The following is a 26,020-nucleotide window of genomic DNA, read 5'->3' as shown; positions in this document are numbered from 1 at the left end:
TAAATAGTAAAATTATCAAAACTGCTGAAAAACCTGTTGCATACAATCTACTACATTCCTTCTGCTTTCTGATAGATGGTACATACTTTTTAGCACGTAAAGGGCAATCTTGTGTGAAAACGTCCAAAAACAACCCCCTTCAGTTCGTGGGACAGTACATGTATTTTTTGCTGTAAAAGCTAAAGTAAACGTATTCATAATTTATATTGTTATTTTTTGCATTATGTTTTACACCACACATTCGAAACCACAATTCTTTGATATTTTATATATATATTTATAATATTTTTTAATATACTTTTTTTTTCATATGTCACACTTATCTAGTATATTTACTTTTCATTGTATAGTATATGGGACCATTTAGAATTTGATGTAACTTTGTAATGTCAGAGTATATTGTGTTTTGCATGTTAATATGAATTGGAAAAGAAAAAACAGGTTTACTGTCTAGCCTGGATTGAAGTACTTTGGGGTTACATTTACATAACTCACAAAAGTGCCATCATTAGTTTAAATATGTCCTATGAATATGATGAGTGATTCTTTAATACTTAGCCAATTTAAACATTATTATTCAAACACTTGTGAGATGCATTTACGTGTAATCTCACCTCAGAGACACACAACAGTTGTGGTTAACGGATCGGTCTGCGAGGCTGTGGCCCATCGATACTCTTTGGAGCGAGAGAGTGAGTTCCCTGTGACCACACAGAGTGCCCATTGTTCTGCACTGAAGGCAGCTGGGTATCAGAGATGCCATTTATCCCCTTATCTCCCCTCACTTGCAGTTAACCTCATCTGTGAAGAGCAGCAGAGCTACATCAGCAGACCTGGTCTGCTCTTGTCTAAACAATGAACACCATGTCTCACAACAATCCTTATCCTGAAGTGAAAGTTGAGCTAAATTAAGTTTTCACCTTTCCACAGGTAACCCAGGTGTGGTGGGCTTCTACAAGACATACATGTGGACGCTGTATCAGACATTCATCCAGAGATATCCAGTGTGGGCTGTGAGCCATGCTGGACACTGTATGCCTCCAGACACCTATGATATGATTGAAGGTGGGATATTTTCCTCTTTACATACACTGCACAGCCAAAAGTACATGTGGACACCTGCTTTCTAATTATTCAGATTGGGTATTTCAGCTATGCCATGTCTGACCGGTGTATAAAATCCAACATACAGTTACGGTACAGTCCTTCTGAAGGTGAAGTGATCACCTGAAGTGGCCCATATTGAAAACAATAAAGGACAGTCATGTAAGTGGTTGACATATGATCTGTCCCAATTCAGAGTTGTCCACGGACTTCAAAGTAGCTTGTGGTTTTAAAAGTTAACTCAAAGTGTCAGCCTTTTCAGATGTGAACTATATTACAAATAGTCAAAATAGTTTTTCTTCTCATGAGCTAACATTTAAGCACTTCTTAAAGCTTTTTGGTTCTACATAAATTTCATATAGAGAACGATCTTAGAGTGATGTGCAGAAACCACTGTTTGCTGTCCTCTCACTCTCAGCATGATGTCATTACCACTGTTATAAATGAGACAGTAGATGGCAGCAGATAATTAAGGGACTTTGGTTATTTAGGGGAATAATTGTTTATAATTTTGTAATTTTTAGATAGTTTTTCCCCTTTATTTACCATTCAAGATATTATTATTATCATTACGGTTGCACTTTATTTTACAGTACGTGTACTTACATGTACTTAAATACACTGTAAGTAAACTATCTAAGAAATAATACATTACAAATACAAGGTAATACAAGGTAACTACATGGGTTAGGGTTAGGTTTATTGGTAGGTTCAGGGTTTGTACCTAGTATTACATAGTTATTGTAATTACTATAATAAATACATAGTATGTACACTAGGAACAGGACAGTAAAATAAAGTGCTACTATTATTAGATAATTGTTGTTAATTAAGAATATTTATTATTATTATTATTAGACTATCATTCATTAATGCTATTATCATAAATAATTAATTCATATAAAACATTCTTTATTTTTTCAAATAAATAAATTTGCATTTGGTTATCACTTAATTTTCTCACAATATTGCATGGTTTAGGTTCTTGTTTCAATATAAATATCAATTTATGATGCATATAATTGTATTAATGTATTCTGATTTATATTTAATCAGCCTTAGTTATCACTAAAGCTCACTTGAGTAAATTATTAAACAACACATTATGGTGAAAGACTTGAAAGACTCTGAAACAAATTTATTTAGGACATGTTGTACCTTCACACACAAACGCTGGCCGTGAAGTCCCCTGACAGTTTCAGACACCGCCGTACACTGTCCTGACTGATATGCTGGTTTGTAGTGTCTGTCAGGTTGCTGGATGCTCCTCCTGGAATCCTTTCACAGAGCGAACAGTAAGGTGGAATGCATCCGGGACTGACGAACGAGCCAAGCCTCGTCTCCCTCCTCTGCCTGAACCAGTATATGAAAGTCCAGCATGTTCATCCATAAAGCAGCATGGACGTTTTTATTGAGCTTGCTACGTGGGAAAGACATTACCAAGCCCTCACCTGTAATAAGACAAACCACATGCAGATGGCTCAGATCTCCAAAAACAGCATTTGTACTGGCTCGCTTGATGGATTGGACAGTCTAGGTGAACGCTGGTCACATCAGGTCTACTGTCCGGACAGACAAGCTTGCTCACGAACAGCAAAACTTCCTGAAGTCTGAAATCCTCTGAAATTTTCTGTAATCTCGTAGCTGGTTCAAGTATATATTATTCTTCAAACAACTGCTTTTTTGAATGTGAACACATGGAATACTTTTTACCGGAATCACAGTCTTAAAGTATTCAGTGACAGACAGCTGATCTCTGGCTCACACAACAGACAGTGACATCCATGGCTGTTCATATAATGTTGTGCAATCACGAGCTGGATGATTAAAAGTCAAATCTCGGCAGTGGATTCAGATGTGCCAAGAGATGACAACAAGCGGCAGGCGTTTGCCAAGCCAGCGCAGATGAAAGAGGGGACGCAATTAACAGTTATATTTCATTTCCCCAATCTCGCGATTTGAGTGACAATCTTGATTACAATCAATGGCTGTCTTAAGCAGGGCGGTATCAAATACGCTGGACTTTTCTTTCCACGGCACATTGTCTTGTTCATCTCAATGATCCATCCCTCATCATGTTCTGCCATTTGGTTCGCAGATGCCCCTGTCTAAGGAAATAGCTGATTGTGTTGCTTCTCATGCTGAGGATTTAGTATATCAGACTGCAATCAACTGAAAACTGCTAAAGAGATCATTGAAAACTTTTGTTTTTTATTGTGCAGGCATGTGCAGAATATATATATATATATTTTTTTGTTAATTAAATTAACTATTTAAGTAGTTTGGATAGTTTCTAGTTTTCTTTTCGCTTTTGCAGGCTAAAAGGGCAATGTTAGATCAACCAGTGGGACGATGTGGGGGGGGGGGGGACTATCCATTTAGCTGCCCAATGGCGGACAGTGGGTGTGTCCAAGAAACTTTTATTTTTGCTGTTCTTATTTATTGAAACTAGTGGCACAGAAATGATCTAATTAATATGTAAATAATTAGGCTTATTATCTCATTATTGTTAACTAAATCAATTTTGTTGATTGTAATTAAAATAACGTAGAATATAAATATCAGATAAAATAACTTAAACTGCTAAAAAAATGAGATGTTACAATGGCAACTAACTGAAATAAGATGAAGTGCTAAAATTACTAAATGTAAATAAATAAATTATTAAAACTATAATATAAATAGTGATTAAAAACTAATAAAAATTACTTTCAAATAACATTTAAATGAAAATGTTAATTTAACATTCGTGAAAAACTATTATAGTATATAAATAATGCTAAAATAACACTGGTTCAAGTATTTTTTTTAATTAACTAAATTAACATTTAATTAATTTGAAACTCACTATTTAAACTATATTTGAAAACGTTGACCTTTTTACTAATCACTTTTATTATGTTAAAAAGAGCTGATTGTAGAATTTGGTTTCCGTAAGACGATGGCGTCACTGACTTGGGCATCAGATCTAGTTTGCGGTTTCTTCTTATGATGACCCTTAAAACAGCTTCAGGTTTTCAAATTCAACTTCCTTGTCCAGAAGTCACTGGTGGCTTTCCATGTGAATGCTGCCCATTGATTTACTACTGTTCAAAGAGCTCTTGGTCAGCCAGCGGTCAGCAGCAGGCACAGCCATTCGGAGCCCACAGAAACCTCACTTCATCGAGTCCAGCACAGCCACAGAGAGACTTCATTGAGTTCATTGATGAGATCTTAAACTCTCAATGCCAAACATTTCATTCCCATTGGCAATATAGGGCTGGTCGTATTTAATGGCATACATTAAGTGATATTACATCCCTGTGTCTTGGAAACATAAACAAAAGCGGGGGAAATGGTAGTGGGGTAAACATGCCAAATCTCTGTGGAGGAACTGTTCCTGTGGTTGGCGATTCGTGATTGATGCCTTTTGATTACAGTAAAAATATCTGTTAATGCAAACATGGGGAACATTTTGGACTTTGCCAATGTCAATAACCCTGCCCTGGGTCAAGCCGTCCTCCAGACTTACACATCTCATTCATTTTGTCAGAGCGTGTTAAGAGAGCTACTACTCAAAATCTACTTTCCCTTCTCTGATATGACTAAATTACCCTCCATTTATGCCCAGGCTATTAAAATAGGCAAAAAAAGGAATTTCCCTCATTCTTGTAAGATTGCCTGGGGTATAGTAAAGGGGAAATAGATTGTTCTGAGCAGTTTGGTTGATGTGACTTTTTGTGACCAGTTGTAGTCAGGTTTGGTTTCATGTTTGTCTTGCTGATGGGAGGCATGGGCATTGGTGGGAAGCCTATTGGCCCTTTTTAACGTTTAGCATTTAAAACAAGAGTTGTCTAATACCTCTTTGAAATAATTGTTGGTTGGTTGTAATGGTTTATTTTGAATGCTACAGATTACCTTTACATTAGTTGTATTTGGCAGTAGAGGCTGATGTAAGATGCATTCATGGTTCACCTATGTTTGCAGAAAGTTTACTCACCCTCAGGCCAGCCTCGATATAACTGAGTTTCTTCACCAGAACAGATTTGGAGAAATTTAGCATTATATCACTTGCTCACCAATGGGTCCTCACCAGTGAATGCGTGCCGTCAGAATTGGAGTCCAAACAACTTATAAAAAACATCACAATAATCCATAAGTAATCCTCCAGTCCACCAATGAATGTCTTGTGAAGCAGAAAGCTGTGTTTGCATCAATAAAGCATTTTAAATTTAAACGGTCACTTCTGGCCAAATACCAGTCCGTAACCCATAATAATGCTTCCTTCAGTGAAAAGTCCATCCCTTATTCTCTTCTCACATACAAATAAAAGACATAGAGCGTCGTTGCGCTTTGTGTGTCCCAAGTTCGAATCCAGACTCATGGACTTTTCACAATCCCCGCCCCTCTCTCCCAAACTTTGCTTCCTGTCTACATACTGTCCTATCATAATAAAGGCAAAACATTTTATTTTAAAATCCACTGACATATTTTTGTTTATTACAAAAACACAGTTTGTCGATTAATTACATTACTTGTGAATTATTTTAAGATGTTTTTTATCAGCTGTTTATGCCCTCATTCTAACAGCACCCATTCACTGCAGAGGATTCACTGGTGATCGAGAGCAAATGCTACATTTCTCCAAATCGGTTCCGATGAAGGAACAATCTCATCTACATCTTGTATTCCCTGAGTGTGAATACATTTTCATGTATTTCTTTAGGCATTAATGCACACACATACTTTACATGCAAACAGCATTCTCCTGTGTTTGAAAAATCTTGCAGCTCTCTCTCTCTCTCTTTTTTTTGTAAGATTCTCTGAGCAAAAGCAAAAGGAGAAGCCCGCTGTATCAACCCATTTTTTAATCATCAACACAACTCTGTTGTGGTTCCTCTTGACATTAATATTCAGTAAACTGATCCCTGGATGAAACATGCACCACACATTTATTGCACATTTTTTAGAGGGGGATATAATCACTTAACAGCCTGCTCCCTATACATCGCTTGCTCTTGCCAACAGATCGTTATTTTATATTGAGGAATTAGTGTTTGCCATATGTTGCATACATGTTTCTTTGGACCCATTACAGGTTGCTCTGATTTTGTTCCTGTTCCATATCCAGAAGGATATCCTTTGGATTTCTTACCATAGGATAAACCTATACAGCCTTAAGATCAACATGAAGTCCAAATTGGCTTATATATTTAGTTTCTCAGTAATCATTCCTGGTCTTATTATGCACAGGTCAACCGTGCACATTATCTTGTATGTTTGGATTATATTTATTTACTTTTTTGTCTAACCACTTTCCCACAATTAAAGATTTCTTTCATATAAGTGACTGTAGTTAATCATTGTAGCTGGATGTAGGTTTTGTATGTTTTACGAGTAGGATAGTCTTAAATGTTCATGAGGTAATCCTGAGAGGCCACTCAATGTGTAAACTGCTCTCATTGGTGTTTGGGCTCTGAGCTCATAGTGCCCCTCTGTGCTGGTAGATAAACATGTAGGGCCCCTTTGTAGCCAAACTTCAGTGGGAAACTTCGGAAAAAATCAAGATCGGATTTGGAAAATGGGAAATGAGGGGTAAGGAGTGGTTGGGGAGAGCTAAATGTGTGTGCATGCACAGGTCACTGACTTCATTGCTCACTGTCTGATCTCTCACTTACATTCATGGATGAAAATAACCCTGGATTGAGTGCCTGTCAGTACCTTTAAAAAAATATTATTGCGTAAATACTTTTTTCTGAATTTATGTGTTTGCTGCTGTAGAGTGTGTCCCTTTCAAGGTCCTACTCAGTGTCCCAAAACTGTCGTATCCAATAAATAGTTATAATAAAGACGTCTCTTATGTTCCTCGGATACTGAATTCATTTGATCACAAAGACAGTAAAAACAATAACAATGTGAAATATTATTACAATTTAAAATACATGTTTTCTACTGAAATATAAATCTTTTTAAGTAATTTAGTTTGAGCAGCTCTTACTCCATCTTCAGTGTCACATGATCCATCAGAAATCATTCTAGAGCTTATTTGCTGCTCAAGAAACATTTCTTAATATCACCAATCTTGAAAGCAGTTGTGCTGCTGTTCTGATGCATCTTTAAATTTTTTTGATTGATTTAATGACTTTTGAATGATTTATTGTGCTTTTGCTTAATAAAATTATTAATATGATTAATTTCTTGGATATTTTTTATTTTTTTTAATCTGTATAACATCACTGTATGGATAGCCTATAACATTAACATTTTCTGCTCTCCCATGAAAGATTTCTAGATTGAGCAGACTCAGTTGTTTGTGAAATCATAACCCATAATACATACTCAGTACTCATAATACTTTAACATGTTATTGGCTGATTTGTTCTATGAACTTTTTTTATTTTTTATGTCGAAAAGACATAGCTGGTGAATCTTTAATCAAGTCTATATTTTCTCCTGATATATTAATGCTTGGCAGTGAATTTGCCTTCTTTGTACCACAGCAATTGTCCATCAAACCCCAAACCAAGCTTTAAGCTGTATTGCACATGGCATGTAGTTTTCACTCTTGCCTTTTGTCTCAGAATGTGTTTCTATTTTTTTTTTTTTTACCGTCTTATCTTATCATTCTTGTACATCCACTGGTATTTTATGTAATGAAAATGATTTAATGTTTTGAACCTTTTGAATGGGTTTCATAGGTTCCTCCTCTCTTCGGCTTCTTTTTTATCTCTCCTGCATGAGTCTGTACCTTAAGGTCATATGCACTCCTTTTTGGTCCGCCTCCTGTTCCTCCATCCATCCTGCTCACCCTCTAATACCCCCATCCAACATCCTTTCCTTTTTGAAATCTGTTTTTATCTTCTGTATAAATTTGAAGATCAGTGGAAGTAGCAGATCTCTTTTACAGTATTGCACACTTCATGAATGTAACTTTCCTTGAAAATAATTGTTTTTAATAATAAAAAAAAAAAATTTGAGGGTGTCCCTTCTCTGTGTTGCAGACAGTTTATAAAAATACCTTAATTTGTCTTTCAACAATAGTCCAATCCGAGGTTATCCACGAGACCCTCAGGATTTGTTGTCCCAGCACATCTCATCATAAAACAGGTCGAAGTAATTAGCCATGTGCAACTACGTCAGCTGAGATATCTTTATTATTTTAGAAAGAAGAGAAGATGCAGAGTGCTCCAGAAACCATATATTGTGAGATGTCTCATGAAGGAGCACTTTGTCTATTTATGTCTTGAAGCTAATATGAGTTATTTCTCTCTCCCCTCTGGTACTCCTCTCTCCCCCTGTCTCATCATTAACAGTTCTGCTCCCATAACTCATCATAGTGATGAATGCTTCAGCCTCACCCCACCTCAGTCCAGCTTCTTCTCTCTTCCTCTGTCATTCCTTTGTTTCTGAGCAGTCCATTGTCTTTCTAATTCTTACCCTTTCTCGGGTTCAAACTGGTGAATTCAGCACCTGTAGGAAGATATTAATATCAAAGCCTGCCAAGCATTATCAGGATCTCCAGTTACTGCGATTGTTCAACAGAGCGTAATTTTACTCCTTTCCAAAGAAATAATGAAGAACAAGATCAAGATGATGAAAGAAAACTTCTTATATGGAGCGCTTAACAATTGAATGTGTCTTCTGGATCCTTTACAGTTCTCATTCAGCTGTGATCGGAGCTCCACAATCGATCAAACTAGGCAGCTTTGTCTAATTATATTATTTGCTGTATTTATTAGTTCTAGGTCATGATGAAAGGACTGGCAACAGTCCTGGCCACCATGTGGTGATGTACATTGGGTTCGGTGTGAGAGCTTTATGCAGTTTTTTTTCCCCTCTTTTTATTTCAAGATGCATCTGTGACTGAGAAGGAGGATGTTTTTGGGCTAAACGGGCAGATTGAACACAAGCTGGCCTTCCTTCGAAAGCATGTGCCTCGGGACATGAACCTGCTGCTGATTGGTCACTCCATCGGTTGCTACATCATTTTGGAGATGCTGAAGAGAGACCCAGAGCTAAAGGTATAAACAACTTGTTAAGAAGGAAAACGGTTAATGAAGCACACATCCTACTAGTTGGTGGATATGGTCACACTTTTTAAGGAATGCATTACTATATTATATGAACAGTATTATATTTATTGTGCACATAAGTGGTATGTAGGTGCACATGCACAACCAAAATAAAAAATGCGCTGTGTAAGTATAGACTTCTCATTTGCATACCGACATGGTGAACAGCTATTGATGCAAAATTACAATTTTATATTGACAGACTGTAATACTGAATATATTTTCTATTCAAGCTGAAAGCATAATTCAAGGCTATCCACTGCCGTTTTCAGCACTCTTGAATGGGCAGTGATAAACCCAGTAGCGCATATACTTACTTCCTGACAACACGCCAAAATAAAAGCTTGCTGATTTTAAGTTTGAAACTGATGAAAGTTAATTTAAAAAAAGTAAATATTAGAATTGTATTTTTATTTAATACTCCATTTTTATTTTAAAATATGATAGTATTATCACACTTTATTATTTTGTTTATTTTATTTAAAAAAGCTAAATAAATAAAATGCGATAATATTATTACTATTATTTTTTTTTTATAGTTCCATTTAATGGGTTACACAATGTGTAGTCTGTGGACCAAACCAAATCTCCAGGTCCTCTTATGAGAACCAGGGTTTGTATACATGTATAAATAATATATTATTGTGTATGTGGAATTCAAAATTGCATGTATTATTTTATAGTAAATTTATACATTTTTAATTTAACATTTAAATGCAAATAACAACATTAAAGTAACAATAAATCTGATTTGTATAAAATGTATATTTGTACAGGCAAATTTCAGCAGATTCAGAATCAGTTATAAACTACAATTTACAAATTGCAAATCAAACTTGCATCATTTTTTTCATTCAGTTTAAATTCCAAGCCATATAAAATTGTGACATTGAATATATTATTTTATTTGATTTTAATTCATTCATTTTATTTATTTTTTATTTAAATTATTTCTAATAAATGCCTAGACTATCTACTGATTCTGTCTGATTCTACACTTAAAACAGTATGAATAATGTCTACAGTATTGCTGTCTGCATAACCTCCGCAGACCACCTCAGCGATTTGCAACTTTGCCATTATAGGACATGCCGCCAAAACATGGACGCTGCAAGAAAGTATGTAATGTGTGAAAGCAAAGTGAGACTCTGCCAATCAGCAGCATAATAAGACACTTCTGTTCCCTTTCCTTGCTGTGTAGAAGGTCAGGAGATTAAATAACATGGAAAAGAACCTTGATTTTCTTTCTCCCTCTGGGGTTTTCCTGCTCTAAGATGTGCTCTTCATCATTTTTATATTTAAGCATTTTCTCTACCCAGAAATTTTTTTTTTTACTTTTTCTCTTTCAACTTTTTTTTTTTTTTTTTTTTTTTTTTTTTTTTTAGTATTTCCTCTAACTAGAGGGGCATGTATTCCTCCTGGCAAAGAGAAATGTATTTTAGCTTCATTAATGGGGCCAGTGCAGTTATGTACCACTTTTTGCAGTGCGATAAAAATATGTTCTGATACTTTTGGAGACAGTCCACGTCCAAACTGCATTTAGGGATTTAGTTCAGGAACTTCAGTTGAAAAGCTGGTCCCAATCTCAATCTCACTCATAGATTTTAAGGTCCTCTTTCATAATCTGTGAAAAAATTTTCATTCCAGGTCATTAAAACATTGCCAACCATGTAGACCTTTTTTGTTACTTGTCTGAATCTGTTCTTTTCGAATTATGGCTAGTTCCCTCTACGATGTAGGCAGATATGGCATGGCTCGGAGTAAACATGCACAAAGGAGAAAAATATTTCCTTTTTCGTCCCAGATTGCAGGCTGCCAGGAAGCCAACCTGGCGATTATGCCTGGTAACATATGATGTGTGATAATCAGAAACTGTTACTATGGGCTCTAGATATTTACTTTGGAATGGAAGAGACCAGTCAGTTTAAATGATGGTAGGGGTTTCTTTAGTTCATTTCTGGAGGAGAATGTTTGCCGATTTCAGCCTCAGACCATGAGCAGATTGAGAGATGTTGGAAAACCTCCCTAAAACTAGAGGAAGAGTTTAACTAACTGCATATGGAGGTGTTCAATTGTATGTCTGACATGAGTTCAGTTCACAAGTCTTCCCTGTTGCCTTTGAAGTACTTGCTTGTTGTAAGAAAGTGACACTGTATATGTGTCAGTTGTAGAATAGACAGTCCAAAGAAAGTCAGATGTGAGGCTGCAGAAAATACCTTTTTCCACCTGACGCCTCAGCCTGAGGTAGAGCTCTTGGGACTTTTAGGTGAGGAGGAAAATTCTTTATACGTCCTCCTGTAGCAACCATCTTGCATTCTGCCCCATGAAGGTGATGCCATTTCCTACATCTGTATGCACAGATGTATAGTTTAGTTTAACAGCTGTTGACTGCAAGTGTTGCTTTGAGTTTTATTATTAACAGATAACATTTCTTATGACAGTGAACTACTCTGATTGCAATCAAAAGTAGATTAAAGGGAAAGGTCATCTCAATTCTGTTCCTCACCCTCATGTTGTTCTAAATTGTTATCATTTATGTTCTTATCTGTACCAGATGCATTCTATTGGAAGGATTGGAGATGGTTTCTAGGAAGAATACTTAACAAGTCCTGTCATTCTTTTCAGTGGACTGATGGCACGCTCAAGTTCCCCTGAAACTACAATGTTTCTTTCTTGTCCAGGGCATGACGATTTGGGTGTGTAGATTAACTTGTGTACGAGTGTGTGTCGCAGCGTTCTGGGTGGGCCTCTATTCGGGGAGCAGAGGTCACACCGACAGTACTGAAGTATTGGTATGATTTCATACTTCACTCAAATAAAACATTGTCACAGTCATTAGCCAAACACAAGCAGAAACATTACAGCACATAGACCTGGCTCAGATTACCCTCACAACATCTCCAGATTTTAAAGCTCCCAGACGTGAACACGGACAGTCCAGCCCATTGGACATGCAGTCACATGGTTGAGAAAACACTTGCAATGACATTTTTTGTTATTGTTCATTTTTGGGATGCAAAGAGCAGTGGTTTCCCTTGACCCTCTGCAGAGTATAGTTTATGGTGGCGTGGCATCCTGGCTTGACCTGGTGTTAGGGCTGTGCAAAAAATCAAATGCGATTTTTTTTTTTTTTTTTTTTTTTTTTTTTTTTTTTTTTTTTTTTTTTTTTTTTTTTTTAGTTTTGAGAAGCAACAGGGCAGGATTTGTTGTGAAAACCTGGCAATCCTGATCTGAACACACGTGCTGGAGATAATACTTCTAATTAAAGGAGCGTTTTTACTGATGAGATGTGCATGAAAATCGCATTCGATGTTTTGCACAGCCCTACCTGGTGTTTTCATTTTTTGTCTAAATAAAAGTGACATGGGATTTCCTAAGGGTGGGCATTTATACCGATAGACTTGATTTTGTAGAAAGAAATTGTCAACTTGTAGAGATTTTGGACTGTTGTCCATGACTTATGTTGTGATATAAGATTTTGGTCATATTGCCCACCCCTAGGATCTCCTTTATGCTTTCTCCTGGGACCTATGAGGAGCTGACCAGTGTTTTTTCCCAAAGAGGCATTTGGCATTTAAGGTTAGCTGTGACGGGGCACTGTCAACTTCAGGTGGGCCTTCCAGCAGTTTTCATTATGTCACCACTCAGCTATCATGCCTGTTCCCACTCTGGAGCCTGGCAGCAAGGCTACGTTCGAAAAGAGCGGAGCAGTGTTGACGTGAGTGGAGGCGGCCCTTGCAACACATTCCCATTGAGATACTCGCTGTAAGTGGTTGAGTTGAAAGAGATGTGGTCTGGACTGCCGCATGATCCATCATGCTGTCTGAAGCTCCAGTAGATCTGTGCATCATTAACATTCCTCCACTATCAGATCGCACCCTCACATCTCAGATCCGTGGAAGTCAGATTGTGACGTTTAAACTCTCTTCGCCCCTTCTCCAGATGCAGAGAATTCCTTCCCCCTTCCTGACCTCAGCAGTACCAGAGAAGGAACCCTCTAAAACTAGAAGTGTGCGTGTGTGTGTGTGTGTGTGACTTAGCCGTCTGTCTCTCTGATTAAAGAGACACTCCCAAAGACTCTGTCAGATTGTTCTGTGTTCTCTGTTACATTCCAGTGACCTCCAGGAAGAGGAACTGCTTCTTGTCAAAAGCACTACTACTTGCACATCAAAGATCACCTGCTCTGAACACACTCCCTCTTCTTCACCTTTCCCTCTCTCTTTCACTGCTTCTTTTCCACTCTCTCTCTCTTTGTCTGACAACTGATGGGCATCAGGATGAGCAGTGAAATAGCAGATGAAATGTATTATGTGGGGGTGGAATGCTTCCTGGAGCAGTATGTGGACTAGATGGTTTTGTCTAGATTTATTAGTGCCCACTGTCATTATAACTATTATGCTTATTCATACTTAGCATCTGCAAAGCAATGTATTAACATCCACTTAGAATAACCTAGCAACAGTGTTGGGAAGAACTGGGTTTGAACACTCTGAAAAGCACCCAAAACACATTAGAAACTATGCAGCAGCAGAATATCTTAGTATTGTTCACAGGGAATTTGATTGATCGGAGATGTGACCAATCATAAAGTAGAATCTGCCATTTTTTACAACAAACAGTCCAGACAGGAAAGTTACTGTATTAACGTCTGTGAACTTTAACTTAAGAAATGGTGTGTATTGACGTCATTCCGCGCTTGAAACAACATTTTCATTCCGTCTGATGTTCATTCATGTTTATTTTATGCTATAACAAGTAGTAAAAAGGAAGAGATTATTTGTTTGTGTGCTGCTTGAACTGAGGCGCTACAATTATCTGTCACCACACATTGAAGAGACAGAAAACTGTATTTATTATTAGATTTTTTTTTTTAATGAAATTAAATCTAAGACTTTGTTTCATACCAAAACTAACCTGCTCTGTCTTGTCTGTTGGCGTATTGTCAGTGTCCTCTTTCCTCCATAATATTATTTATTAATATTATTAGTATTTGCAAAGGGTCATTTGCATAGCAGTGTGCTTGGAATACCTTCACAAACACATAGTAACGTGTTAAGAACTGCTTAAATATACTTCGTCCATCCACTTTCCACAGTCCGTACACTGTCTGCGTGATGCTGATTTCGTAATCAAAAGTGTCTGCATTCTGTTCTGCAAATCCATTTTTTGTGTTTGTGTGGACAGTCCACGTGTAACAGCGCAGGCACAAGGTGAATCCACAAGGTGGTACTGCATGTGTCAAACTCATTCATCCAAGAGTGAGTTTAGGGCTTGTCTAAATACTAAAATGCAGAACATTTTGTTTTACTACCAAATTATAGATGGTATCTAATTATCATTAATATTAGACTGTAAATGTTTCTATGAAATTTCTTAAGATCTCTGCAAAAAGTCTCCCAATTCATTTCCATAAGTTGCATGATGGGATAATTATAGCCTCGAACACCGCTCCGGAGCGGTTTGGATAGTGTGGATTTAGTGTGCTTTGGCATTTTTAAGACTTGGGACAGGCTTGCGCACTGTTTTGTGCACGCTTTTTCAAGTGACCAAGAGTGCAAGTGAGGGTTTTTGGACAGACCCATACTTTTGAAAGCTGTGTGGACATACTGTGCACAAGATAAAGTAGAATGTGGAAAAATAAGTATACGTTTAGAACTCACAAGCAACCATACAGTAAGATGCTAGCACCTTTGAACACACTGTCAGCTGCATTGTAATGTGCTTACAGCTGCTTAGAGTGGCAACAAACACATAGCAATGTGCTAACAATTGTTCAGAAAACACGAGCAACTGCATAGTAGAGTCTTGGCAACCACCCAGAACACCTAGCATCATGGTTTTACACCTCAAGCACTGTTCACACTCACTCCAAATGAAGTAGTTTATAGTTGAGTACTTTGTATATTGAAGAAATCTGATTATTAACAACTCATTTAATCTCCGCTCATTTGATGGTTTGTAGTCTAATTGTTATGACAGAGGGACTCTGGATTGGAAACCTCTCATCCATTTGGGGTTTGATATCTTTTCCACTGACAGCAATAGATATTTTTCAGTTCCATAAGGCCCATTCAGAAGATAAATTCAGCGGCAGCAGAACTTTGCCTGTTGCCGGGGCGTGATGAAACCAGCACTCTTTCAGGATTGCAGAACTAGCTGAGTTTGAAGTTTAGTGGTTTGAAGCTGAATAGATTGCATTTGGCACTGCTGACAAAGAATTGTGCTGGCTATCACATATTTTACACAAGAGAATTGAAGATATTGCACTGTTTAGTTTCATTGAAAAATACTTGGCTGCAACTGCAAAGGATTGTAGAGACAGATGAAGCACATCCACTCTGTCTTACTCACTGAATGAGTCTAGCTGCCTTCTACTCAATGGCCAAACAGAGGCAGGTGTTTCCTGTTTCTGGAAGTCTCTCTCTCCTCTCGGTTCCCTCCTTCCTTTGTCTCTCCTATCGATTTCATAATATAGTGAGAACACAGAAATGTCATTTTTCATAGCTTGATAACTCTTGAGCATTGAAATTTAGTTATGTCATTTGTTATGATTAAAACTGCTCGCATTGCTGTCATAAATATTAAACGTTGCATCTCAGCAAGTCACATATTGCTCTGCTGCTCTTGTTTTTCCTAAGTGTCTGTTACTTAACCAAACAGTCAACCAAAAGTAGATGGTTGTAGAGAAAGCTGAGTTCTCCTGACCTACATTCATCTCTATAATCCATCTGTACTTGTCATCCTCAGGTTGTGAAGGCGGTGATGCTCTTCCCCACGATTGAGCGCATGGCCTGTAGCCCTCAAGGCAAGGTCATGACCCCAGTGCTCTGCCGGCTGCGGTACGTCTTCTATCTGCCCATCTTCCTGCTCTCCCTCCTTCCAGAGAGGCTGAAGGTCAGCATAGTGAATCTGGCTCTGAGGAACATTTATGCAGTGGATACCTCCATCATCCCAGCCACTGTCAGCCTGATCAATGTAGACTGTGCAGGTGAGTAAACGCTTTACTTTGTTGTTTCAATAGAACAAGCTCCAGAAATCCATTTTAATGTGTGTTGGGTGGTGTAATTTTGTGAATAACCAAAACGATTTTTCTGTAGTTAATTAATTAATTAATTGTGTGTGTGTGTGTGCGTGTGCGCGTGTGCACAAAAGTCAAATGTGCACAAAAGTGCTGAATTTACATGAATCAAGTATTATATTTTTTAATTATTGATTCCTATCTGCACTAATATTTGACTTGTGTACAGTTTACACAAAATCTGTACATGTTTTAACTTTAAATCGTTTCAAATATACAGCTTTTATTCCTGGTTAGAACATTTATTGACTTTTACAATAAATAACCAAATACTGGCTGTTTAATTGTCCAGGTTCTTCCAGCCCTTGTGTGTTTGTTTATTAAATAAGTTAATTAATTTCTAAGCAACTAATAATAATGTGTTTTTTGGCCCAGAGATATCAGCTGGCAGCGGTGATGATTTCTTGTTGTCAGATGCATCTCAGCATGTGATAATCTAGTGCAGAATCTTTAATATTCCGCTAAAGTGTAACTCTCACGCAACCTCAGCGATGTCCCCTCACTTCTCCATTTCCAGTTTGGACCTAATCCTTGTTTCAATGAGGTGCTGAAACCTTCTAAAGTTCACATGCTGGCATCCCTCCAAACCCCGAGTGCTCAGATGAGTTTCTCTCTCTTTTTATCGGACGATAAGAAGTATATCACCACTTCAAAGATGGTTTGGCCGATAAAAAAGTTGAGGCTGAAGAGGGGGAAAAGGCTAATAATATTTGAGTGGCAGCCAAGAGAGCATTGTCTCACATTGTTTTGAATAAAGTTTTATTTATCATAACTCATATTTAATCTCTAAGGCTTTCGGTACATGAACTAATGGTGCAGATGAAGTGTTGTGAGTAGGAGTAATTAAGAGTCCTCTCCGACGAGCGAACCGACTGCTAACGTAGTCTCTCTCTAGGTGAAAGGCTGAGTGTTTTCCCTGTCTGTCCTGGGAGGAGAGTGATGGATGTTGTGATGGCCGGAGAGTCTCTGCCAAAGAGGCCTCAGTAGAGCCCAGAGGCATTAGTGTGAGCTCCACTCTCTAGTCGCTCTGAAGAACCAGTTCTCTCGCTCGCTCGCACTTCTTTTCTCCCTTTTTCATGCTGTCAGTTCTACCTTTAGGTTCTTTTCTCTTTTTCTCTCCCTATGTTGCGGAGGGAGTTGGAGGTTTTTGCTCCTGACAGCGCTTGTAAGCATGCTTTTAATCATTAGCACTTCTCATGTAGTGTCAATTGGAATGGATTTAGGTTTCAAATGTTCAAGTGTTCAAATGTTCAACTTTTTTCCCCGTTGCTTATTAAATACCAACAAATGTTGAAATACTTTGCTGCGGGGAAGTTTAAGCTCTTGTTATTCATTGAAAAGGCCAGGTGGTCCTGTATGTACACATGTGCATGCATGCGTTTTGTACTATTGAGTGCTGGCCCGTGACTGCGTACCAAAAGCTGCGCCGACTCTCTGCCTTGTATTACATCCGTAATTAATGGCGAGTTGACAGACTTAATTAAGAAAGCATGTTGCTATTAGCTGGAACTTCCTGGGCACATTTAAGGATTTATTTGCTCAGAAATCCCTTTCCTTGAAACGGAGAATGTTGATATTTTGATGTTAACTGCATGTGGAGCATGCATACAATGTCTGTCATGCAGACATCAAGGTTCTGCATCTAGGAGCATAAACGTCAATGAGGCGTGCCTGCTTGCAAATCCGTAGGGAAAGCGGCTATGTAACGGTCTCTAATATGCTTTATCCTTTCAGTAGACTGCAACACTTCCACACAGCTTCTGTTTCCACTCGCCTAACCACTTGTGCCAGTTCTCATGACATGTTTTTTATGATTGAACACCCATAACACTTTTCTATCCAGGCTTCTGTTGGCCTAATTCATGAGAACCGAGAGATTTGACCCACCATCTTTGGAGACTCAGATTAAACTCCTCTGTCTTTAGTTCTTCTTGCTGTTCCAATCATAATTTGACTCACCTGGCAAAGCGGGAAAACAGAGCGTAGCGGCAAGTGGCTTCCTTTCCCGTTAGAGCGGAACAAAGTTAACGTCGACCTGATTTTGGAACCTAGAGGCTAAACTCCTGAACTTCTTATCTGCCACCTTGCTTTTGAGTCCTGTTCACTTCCTCCTCCGGCCACCTGTTTCTGGTTGGAAAGTCGGCTAGTATGCGGAACACCTTTATATTAGTAGAAATGTAACTGAACAAAACACAAAATTACTTGGCTGTTGATCAATTATTGTTGCTTCCTGTAGGTTTTGTTCCTCACTGACGGTCAAAGCACAATGGGAAAGTCTAGTGGTATTTTTTGTTTTTGTTTTGAGGTTTGTTCACTCAAAAGGGAACATCCTGTCAGCATTTACTCACCCACATGTTGTTCCAAACCTGTATGACTTTCCTCCTTTTGAGAAATGTTGTCAATACGTTGTAATTTAATGTTTGTTTACCAACATTCTTGTTTTTTTTTTTAGAATAAAAAATGTCATACGGATTTGGAATGACATGAAGGCAAGTTAATGACAGAACTGTAATTTTTGGATGAACTGCCCCTTTAAGCGTCTTGGCAGTAGCCATATGACATTCATGATGTCAGACATAACCATAATGCTCTACCATGTTTTACAGTCATCAGTCTATTTCCTTGCAGATGTTCTTATTTTATAACCTTGAGAAAGACTCATCTGGACCATTTTGCATTAACAGACAAAAGATACAGTACATCATCCGGCAACCATAACAAGAAGTAGTCTTAAAACAGTTTAGTTACCATGTCCATGGAAGAAGCTGTTCTAGTATTTGCCTGCACATCACCATTAGATGGAGCAGGACGCTATAGAAAGATGCAGTGCTCAATGTGGTGCCAGGCATCTTTGAGATACTTACCATAACGGTTTTACAAAATGGACAGGATCATCTTTTAAATCTTAAAATAAGCCGATCCACATGATAAGACCTCTTTTGGATTGGAAATATCCTTTTTTATGGATGAGCTTGTTGCATCTGTTGTCAGTGTTAGAGTTAAATTGCATTGTAGTCAGGTAATTTTGATTATCCTGAGCTTTTATTAAGAACTAAATGTGGTGTCAATGTCTGTTATAATCATAGATGTGATGAGAACTTGATGTTTGCTTTCATTATCTGTTGAAGGTTTGAAGGGCCGAGGATTGTGACATGCATCATTTACTCCATTTGAAAATCATTATGTAATACAATGGAGTGTCAGGTTTTGATCATGTTGAAGCTGAATACATAGATTCCTGATTTTCCACACTCCGGAGAGCGTTGTGCCTCCTGATATTAAAGGTTTGTCATTTTATGACATTGTGTCCATGGGCTAGTCATTTATATTATTTTTATATTATTATTTTACTTGAGATCCAAGAACCACATCTGCAACTCTTGTGTTAGCCCAGAGGGCAGTAAAAATCCCCTAAAAATGTGGATTTTTTTCCCTCATCCAGTATGTAACGGCAGTCATTTTCTCGTTGTGGTTTTTGATATATGGCTGAACGGTTGACCTTTCCTAATAATAAAGCCATGCTGAAATTGTAGTTTCTCTAGCAGTAGTTAGTACAGTAGTTATAGTTAATTTCACAATCTGGTCATCAGGTGTGATATATCATGAAAAAAGACAACAAAAGCCACCCCAAAGGGCCGAACAAGAATATCCTGTTCATTTGGGGTTCATGAATGAAAAAGTGATGACAGATGATAATGCAAGGTTTGTTTATTAATGTAACTCTCCTAAATTTCTGCTCTGTGTGACTTTACTTGAGGTGCAAGGGATCACGGCCACCCACTTTGTGCTGTTTTTAAAGTAACGAAAATGAAACCTGTGTTGTATTTCGGTTGATGTGGCTTTTGCGTTATTGAATTGGAAGGGAGAATATAATTGTCACATTCGCTTAGCTCTTTTAAAGGCAAATAGAATAAAGAGAAGCACATTGTGATTCTGTGGTCTGTGTAAACGGAGGAGAGACTGGATAATACGCTGGACTTTCTGTGTCCGTGGAATTCAGACATTTTTGCCGTCATGAACTTAAAATTGTCCTGTTTGTGTGACTAATGCAAAGTGACTGGAAGAAAGAAGTAAATTGATGGTTTTAGAACCAATAAAGGAGTGTGTGGTGTAAAATAAATATCGACAGGACAATTTAAAGCAAATGCAAGGAGTAAAGGGGCACATTAGGCACAGTGGAAGAAGAAAACTTTTTGTTCCCATCTGTATCTGAACTGAACAGGATGAAACATTTAAAAGCTTTTGTTTATTTGTGAGGCTCCTTCTGCTCCTTGAATCACGACAGTGTTTTACAGTTGATTTTCTTCTATAAAAGATTAGATGTTTACTTTGATTAGTAGTTGAACATTTGGCTCAGTTATGAATTATAATCAGCTTGATCACTTTCAGTGTGGATATGGTTAGTTGATCTGGCAATTTCAACAGAAATGTACTAAACTTTCTGAAACTAAAATAAAATCTGGTAACACTTTAGAATAAGGTTCCATTAGTTAATGTTAGTTAATGTATTAATTAACATGAACAAACAATGAATAATACATTTATTACTGTATTTATTCATCTTCGTTAATGTTAGTTAATGAAAATACAGTTATTCATTGTTAGTTCATGGTAATTCACAGTGCATTAACTAATGTTAACAAGCACAACTTTTGATTTAAATAATGCATTTGTAAATGTTGAAATTAACATGAACTAAGACTTATAAATACTGTAGAAGGATTGTTCTTGCTTAGTTCATGTTAACGAAAGTAGTTAACTAACATTAACTAATGGAACCTTATTCTAAAGTGTTACCTAAAATCTTAATGTGGATGTAGAAAATCCACATCGAAAACGTTCTGTTCAAATACCCATCTCGTTTTTGTGTCTTGCCACATGGAAGGATGCTCACGGGAGATTATAAAATATCACCACGTGCTTGTCTGTTTGTGTCTGTGTGTGCGTTTTTTGTGCACGTATCCCTCATTTATACCTCTCCAGTCAGTTGTTAACTAGGTGCATGTGTGAGGATGTGTAAAATTGACTGGAATGCTGTGCCTTGCCAAACCCCCCAGCCCCATACCCCCCTGGAGATAAGTGAGAAAGAACAGGGGATGTCTCGCAGATCACTGCCCCAAGACTGGCACACCCGTCTCCCTCATTTTCCCGTACCTTCTCCTCATTCATGGGATTTTCCTCCTACATGTATAGTCCTAACATTTGCATTACCTGTATAAAGTTTGTTATTTGAAAATGGCCATACATTTATACAATCATTTAATTTAAATAATCCAAAAAATATATATATATATATATATACATATATAAAAATATATATATATAAAAAAAATATATATATATATAGTGCCCTCCAGAAGTATTGGAACAGTAAAGATAAAATAGCTTTCTCTGCTGTGGAGTCAAGACAAATATGATTAAAAGATCAATATGTGACAAAACTACAGAATGTCACATTTTATTATTAGGTCTTTCGACACACACGTTTTAACAAATAAAAAGAACAGCACTTTTAGATTTCATCCCACTATTTGATGTGAGCATAAGTATTGGAAAAGTTGAATTTAAGACAGATATAAAAGATTAAAAGCTAATATTTAGTTGCAGATCCCTTGCATGTAGTCAGAGCAGTGAGTCTGTGACCCATAGACTTCACCAGACTCTTGGTCTCATCCTTTGAAATGCTTTTCCCAGCCTTTAATGCAGACAATTCCAGCTGTTGCTTGTTTTGGGGAGTTTCTGTCTTTAGTCTCCCCTTCAGCTGGTGAAATTAATGTTCAGTCGGATTTAAATCTAGAGACTGATTTGGGAAATCTAAGACTTTACATTTCTTTGCCCTGATAAACTCATTGACTGAACTGGCAGGGTGTTTTGTCCTGAAACAGTATGAAGTGCTTTCTAATTAGTGGCATTTTCTTGAACATTGGTAGCCAAGATGATTTTGTACCATGCCAAATTCATTCTGCTACAGCCATCATACATTGAGTCATCATTAAAATTAAGAGGTCCTGTTCTAGAGACAGCCATGCATGCCCATGACACCACCTCCACCAAGCTTTACAGATGGGATTGATTGCTTAGGATCATTTGCAGTTTCCTTTTTTCTCCACACTTTTGCTTTCCAATCACTTAGATAAAAGTTAATCTTCGTCTCATCGGTCCATCAGCTCAGTTCTAAAACTCTACTGGCTCACAATTGTGAAGAATCTTGCCTTTCGATTTTTGACGCTTATCAGAGATTTGCATCTTGCTGTGTAGCTTCTTGCTGTGTAATTCTGTGTCAAATTAGTGGTTAGAGTGTTTGACTCCTAACCCTAAGGTTGTGGGTTTGAGTCTCGGGCTGGCACTACCACGACTGAGGCGCCCTTGAGCAAGGCACTGAACCCCCATCTGCTCCCGAGCGCCGCGGCATGAATGGCTGCCCACTGCTCCGGGTGTGTGATCACGGTTTGTGTGTGTTCACTGCTGTGTGTGTGTGCACTTTGGATGGGTTAAATGCAGAGCATGAATGGGTCACCATACTTTTTCACAGCTTTTATGATTTGTCTGTCATCGACAACTGTTGTTTGTCTTCAGGTCAGGTTATCGTTGGTTGCTGATGTCGCCGGTAGTTTCCATGCCTTTTGTTTTTCCTATAGTTCTAATTGACTACTTATTTTCTTTTAGCATCCAAATAGCTTTTCTCTCAGAGTCAGCTTCATCCTGGTTTGTGTGTGTCTTTGCTGAATGCAAGACTTAGAATGCAGAAACGATGGATATAACTGATACGACACATTCCCTGCTTTTAATATCTGAAAAATTCATGCAGCAGGACACTTAGAAAGACCTGTGAGGCAACTGTTCCAATACTTATGCTCACATCAGATAGGAAGATGAAACTCTAAAAGTGCTGATATTCTTAGCTGGTAAAACATCTTTGTGTTGAATCGCCCAATAATAAAATGTGAAATACTGTAGTTTTGTCTCATATTCATCTTTTAATCATACTTACAGATTTCTTGACTCCACAGCAAATAGAACAATTTTGTCTTTACTGTTACAATACTTACAATACTAGGGCACTGTGTGTATGTACCGGTATGTATATTTGTCTTCCTCCCCCCTCCACCCCAAACCAAAGGTCTGAAACATTTCTCAAATTTTGACTGATGATTATTTACAAATAATTTCACAGGGTTGAGAAATATTATTAAAAATTCTAAATATTAAATAAAATTTCTAATAATGTTTAAATAAATTTTATTACACTCTCCATTTGCTCTCGTGTTTTTTGTAATATGCCCACTTGAATATGAATTAAATAAAGAATACTTTTATTTATTTGTTTATCACAAATAATATGCAACATTTCTGTCTTATTTTCTGTATTTTCAACCATCAAGCTTCTTTTTTTTCTTCTTTCTTTCTCTCTTTCTTTCTTTCTTTCTTTCTTTCCACTTTTGCATTGGGCAGGGTGTATTATAGGGCAGTCAATTTTAAGGTCCAATTCTCACTATTAATAAACCATTAACTACGACTTTTGCCTCAATAAACTCCTAATTTGCTGCTTATTAAAATTGAGTTAAGTTTAAGTATTGGTTGGGATTAGGGATATAGAATATGATCATGCAGAATAAATGCTTTAAAAGTACTGATAAACACCCAAAATGTAATTAATAGGGTATGCTAATTAGGAAATACCAAATAAATAAATACCTTTTAAGTTTGAGAATTTAAAAAACTAAGGTGAATCAAACTCTTAATGTGCCAGAAAATACCAGAAATATGTTCTTGTTTAAATATAAGATAGGTGATCAGTATTTAAACTGCACAGTGATTGTAGTCATCACAGATTACGATGATTTGGTTAAAATAACTGCAACAAGAGGATAATTTGCCTACAGTCAAAGGTAAAGTAGTGGAAACGCAGTGAACTTTACTCTTCTGTAAACCCTCTAGTTTAAACATCCTCTAAACCAGTTTACCTCAGTGGGTGGAGATGTTGTTTAGTGTAATAAAATTAGATATCTTACTGAGTGTTCAGTGAGTTCATTGTATTCTTTGGTAATTATTTCTTTGCACCTCATCTCAAATGACTTATGTCTCCCTTTAGCACACATCAAAATGCTAATGAAAGCATACATGTAGTTTTAACATTTATTTAGAAGCAAACACGCAGCCAACCCAAACACACATAAGGGACTCTGAAATCTCTCTGATGCTGGGAATACAGGACACATTCTGCCATGAGTCTCTCTCACTCAGTTCTTTGAAATATGACTGGCACTCTCCGTTTCGCCTCCAAGCTTTGATATTCTAGTCTAGAGATACGGCTCGTTCCCGCTATCTATGGGATTTTTTCTTCTTGTTTTATTGTCCACCAGGGAGAAAATAGTCAATAATGTGGCAGCAGCAGCTCACCTCATTCGGTACAGTACAGTCAGATAACTCTGCTTTTATTTAACTTCTTGACCAATAATAAAGTATTTTCTGTATGCATGTCTGTGACCTATGACAACAGCTGTGTCATTGTTGCTCAGCATTTCCATGCCTCTTGGGACAGGAAAGTTTTGGCACAAGCAGTACGTGATCTGGGTATTTTCATTCTTTTATGAATACTTTGGATTTCGACTTAATAGTGATTTAAAGCACTGTGTTTTTTGCTAACTATTTAGTAGGGAAACGGGCATATTCAGACCTAGGATACTTTTTGCAAGCAACACTAATGAAAAATGGAAAACCCCTTAGTTTTCTGCACAGAAGGCTTTCATTCAGTTTTCCCCATTTCCAAAAATCATTTCCTCTGTAAAATTAAATATAGTGCTGAATTAAACATTAAGAATGAACATTCTAATGAAACATGGCGTAACTTAATTTTTTTTTTTTTTAATTCCATGTTTTTCTGCATTAAGAAAGGGATCAAATTGATTACTCTCCTTTCGTTCCCCCTTTTTAGTATGTAGCTCTGAGTCTTGTGAAATGTGGTAACAGTGCTGGATGATATAGTACACAGGCCGTGATTAATATTATAGTGTTAAAGCCGTGCGGATGTGTGATCATACCCACACTTCCTCTTCACTCAGTGGAAGCAAGTCATTTGAGGAGTTTTTCCCTTACACACACACACAACACACACATGCTTTCTTCATGTACCCCCGCACACACACACACATATGTACACACTTCCTCCACAGTCTGAGGCTGAACAATCATCACTGTGAAGAATGTCCTGATGAGAAAGGATATTAACACATCTCTTGGCCAAACGTTTAGTCTGCACAAGATCAGGATCGGTCTCTCTGAATAGCTGCCAAGGTCATCCAGGTCAAGCAGCTTGTATTTACTCATGAATCTTAGAGTTTTGAGCAGGGATATGTGTGTGAAAGACCTCTGTGATGTCCAGACTGCTGAGCGTGGACCGGTTTTATTTAACTAACTAAAAGTAGCAATGCTACTAATTTAACTTCCCACACACACACACACACACACACAGACAGAGGCAAGTGTGCCTCAGATTTTGAGTTATGTGAAAATAAATAAATAAATTGCTGAATAATGTTTTTTATATTTTATGCAATCACAACAGTGTGATTAGAACATACGCACATACATACATCAGCTGCTAAATTCAAAACTATGTCTGCTGGATGGCACTGATCAAGAGACAGACATGTTTTATATATATATATATATATGATACTGTTTGTGTTTAATATAAAATATAAATTGCTTTATATTGAAATGCAAAAAAGATATCAGTAATTTGTATCATGCAACTAATTTTTTCATAAACTGGGGGCACGCAGTA

General features: G+C 37.4%; 1 protein-coding gene across 2 annotated transcripts in view; it reads left to right on the top strand.

Annotated features, from left to right (window-relative positions):
- Positions 1-26,020, top strand: part of ldah (lipid droplet associated hydrolase) — a 39,287-nt gene that overhangs the window by 8,641 nt on the left and 4,626 nt on the right. For both annotated transcript variants that reach the window (XM_052581234.1, XM_052581233.1), the window contains exons 3-5: positions 931-1,065; positions 8,935-9,104; positions 15,903-16,143. In XM_052581234.1, coding sequence (XP_052437194.1) covers positions 931-1,065; positions 8,935-9,104; positions 15,903-16,143 — 546 coding nt within the window. The remainder of the gene's footprint in view (positions 1-930; positions 1,066-8,934; positions 9,105-15,902; positions 16,144-26,020) is intronic.

The sequence above is a fragment of the Carassius gibelio genome, chromosome B17 (assembly GCF_023724105.1).
Source record: "Carassius gibelio isolate Cgi1373 ecotype wild population from Czech Republic chromosome B17, carGib1.2-hapl.c, whole genome shotgun sequence".
NCBI classification, from domain to species: Eukaryota; Metazoa; Chordata; class Actinopteri; order Cypriniformes; family Cyprinidae; genus Carassius; species Carassius gibelio.
Note: the sequence above shows the minus strand (reverse complement) of the source record. Positions and strands in the feature narration are given on the sequence as shown.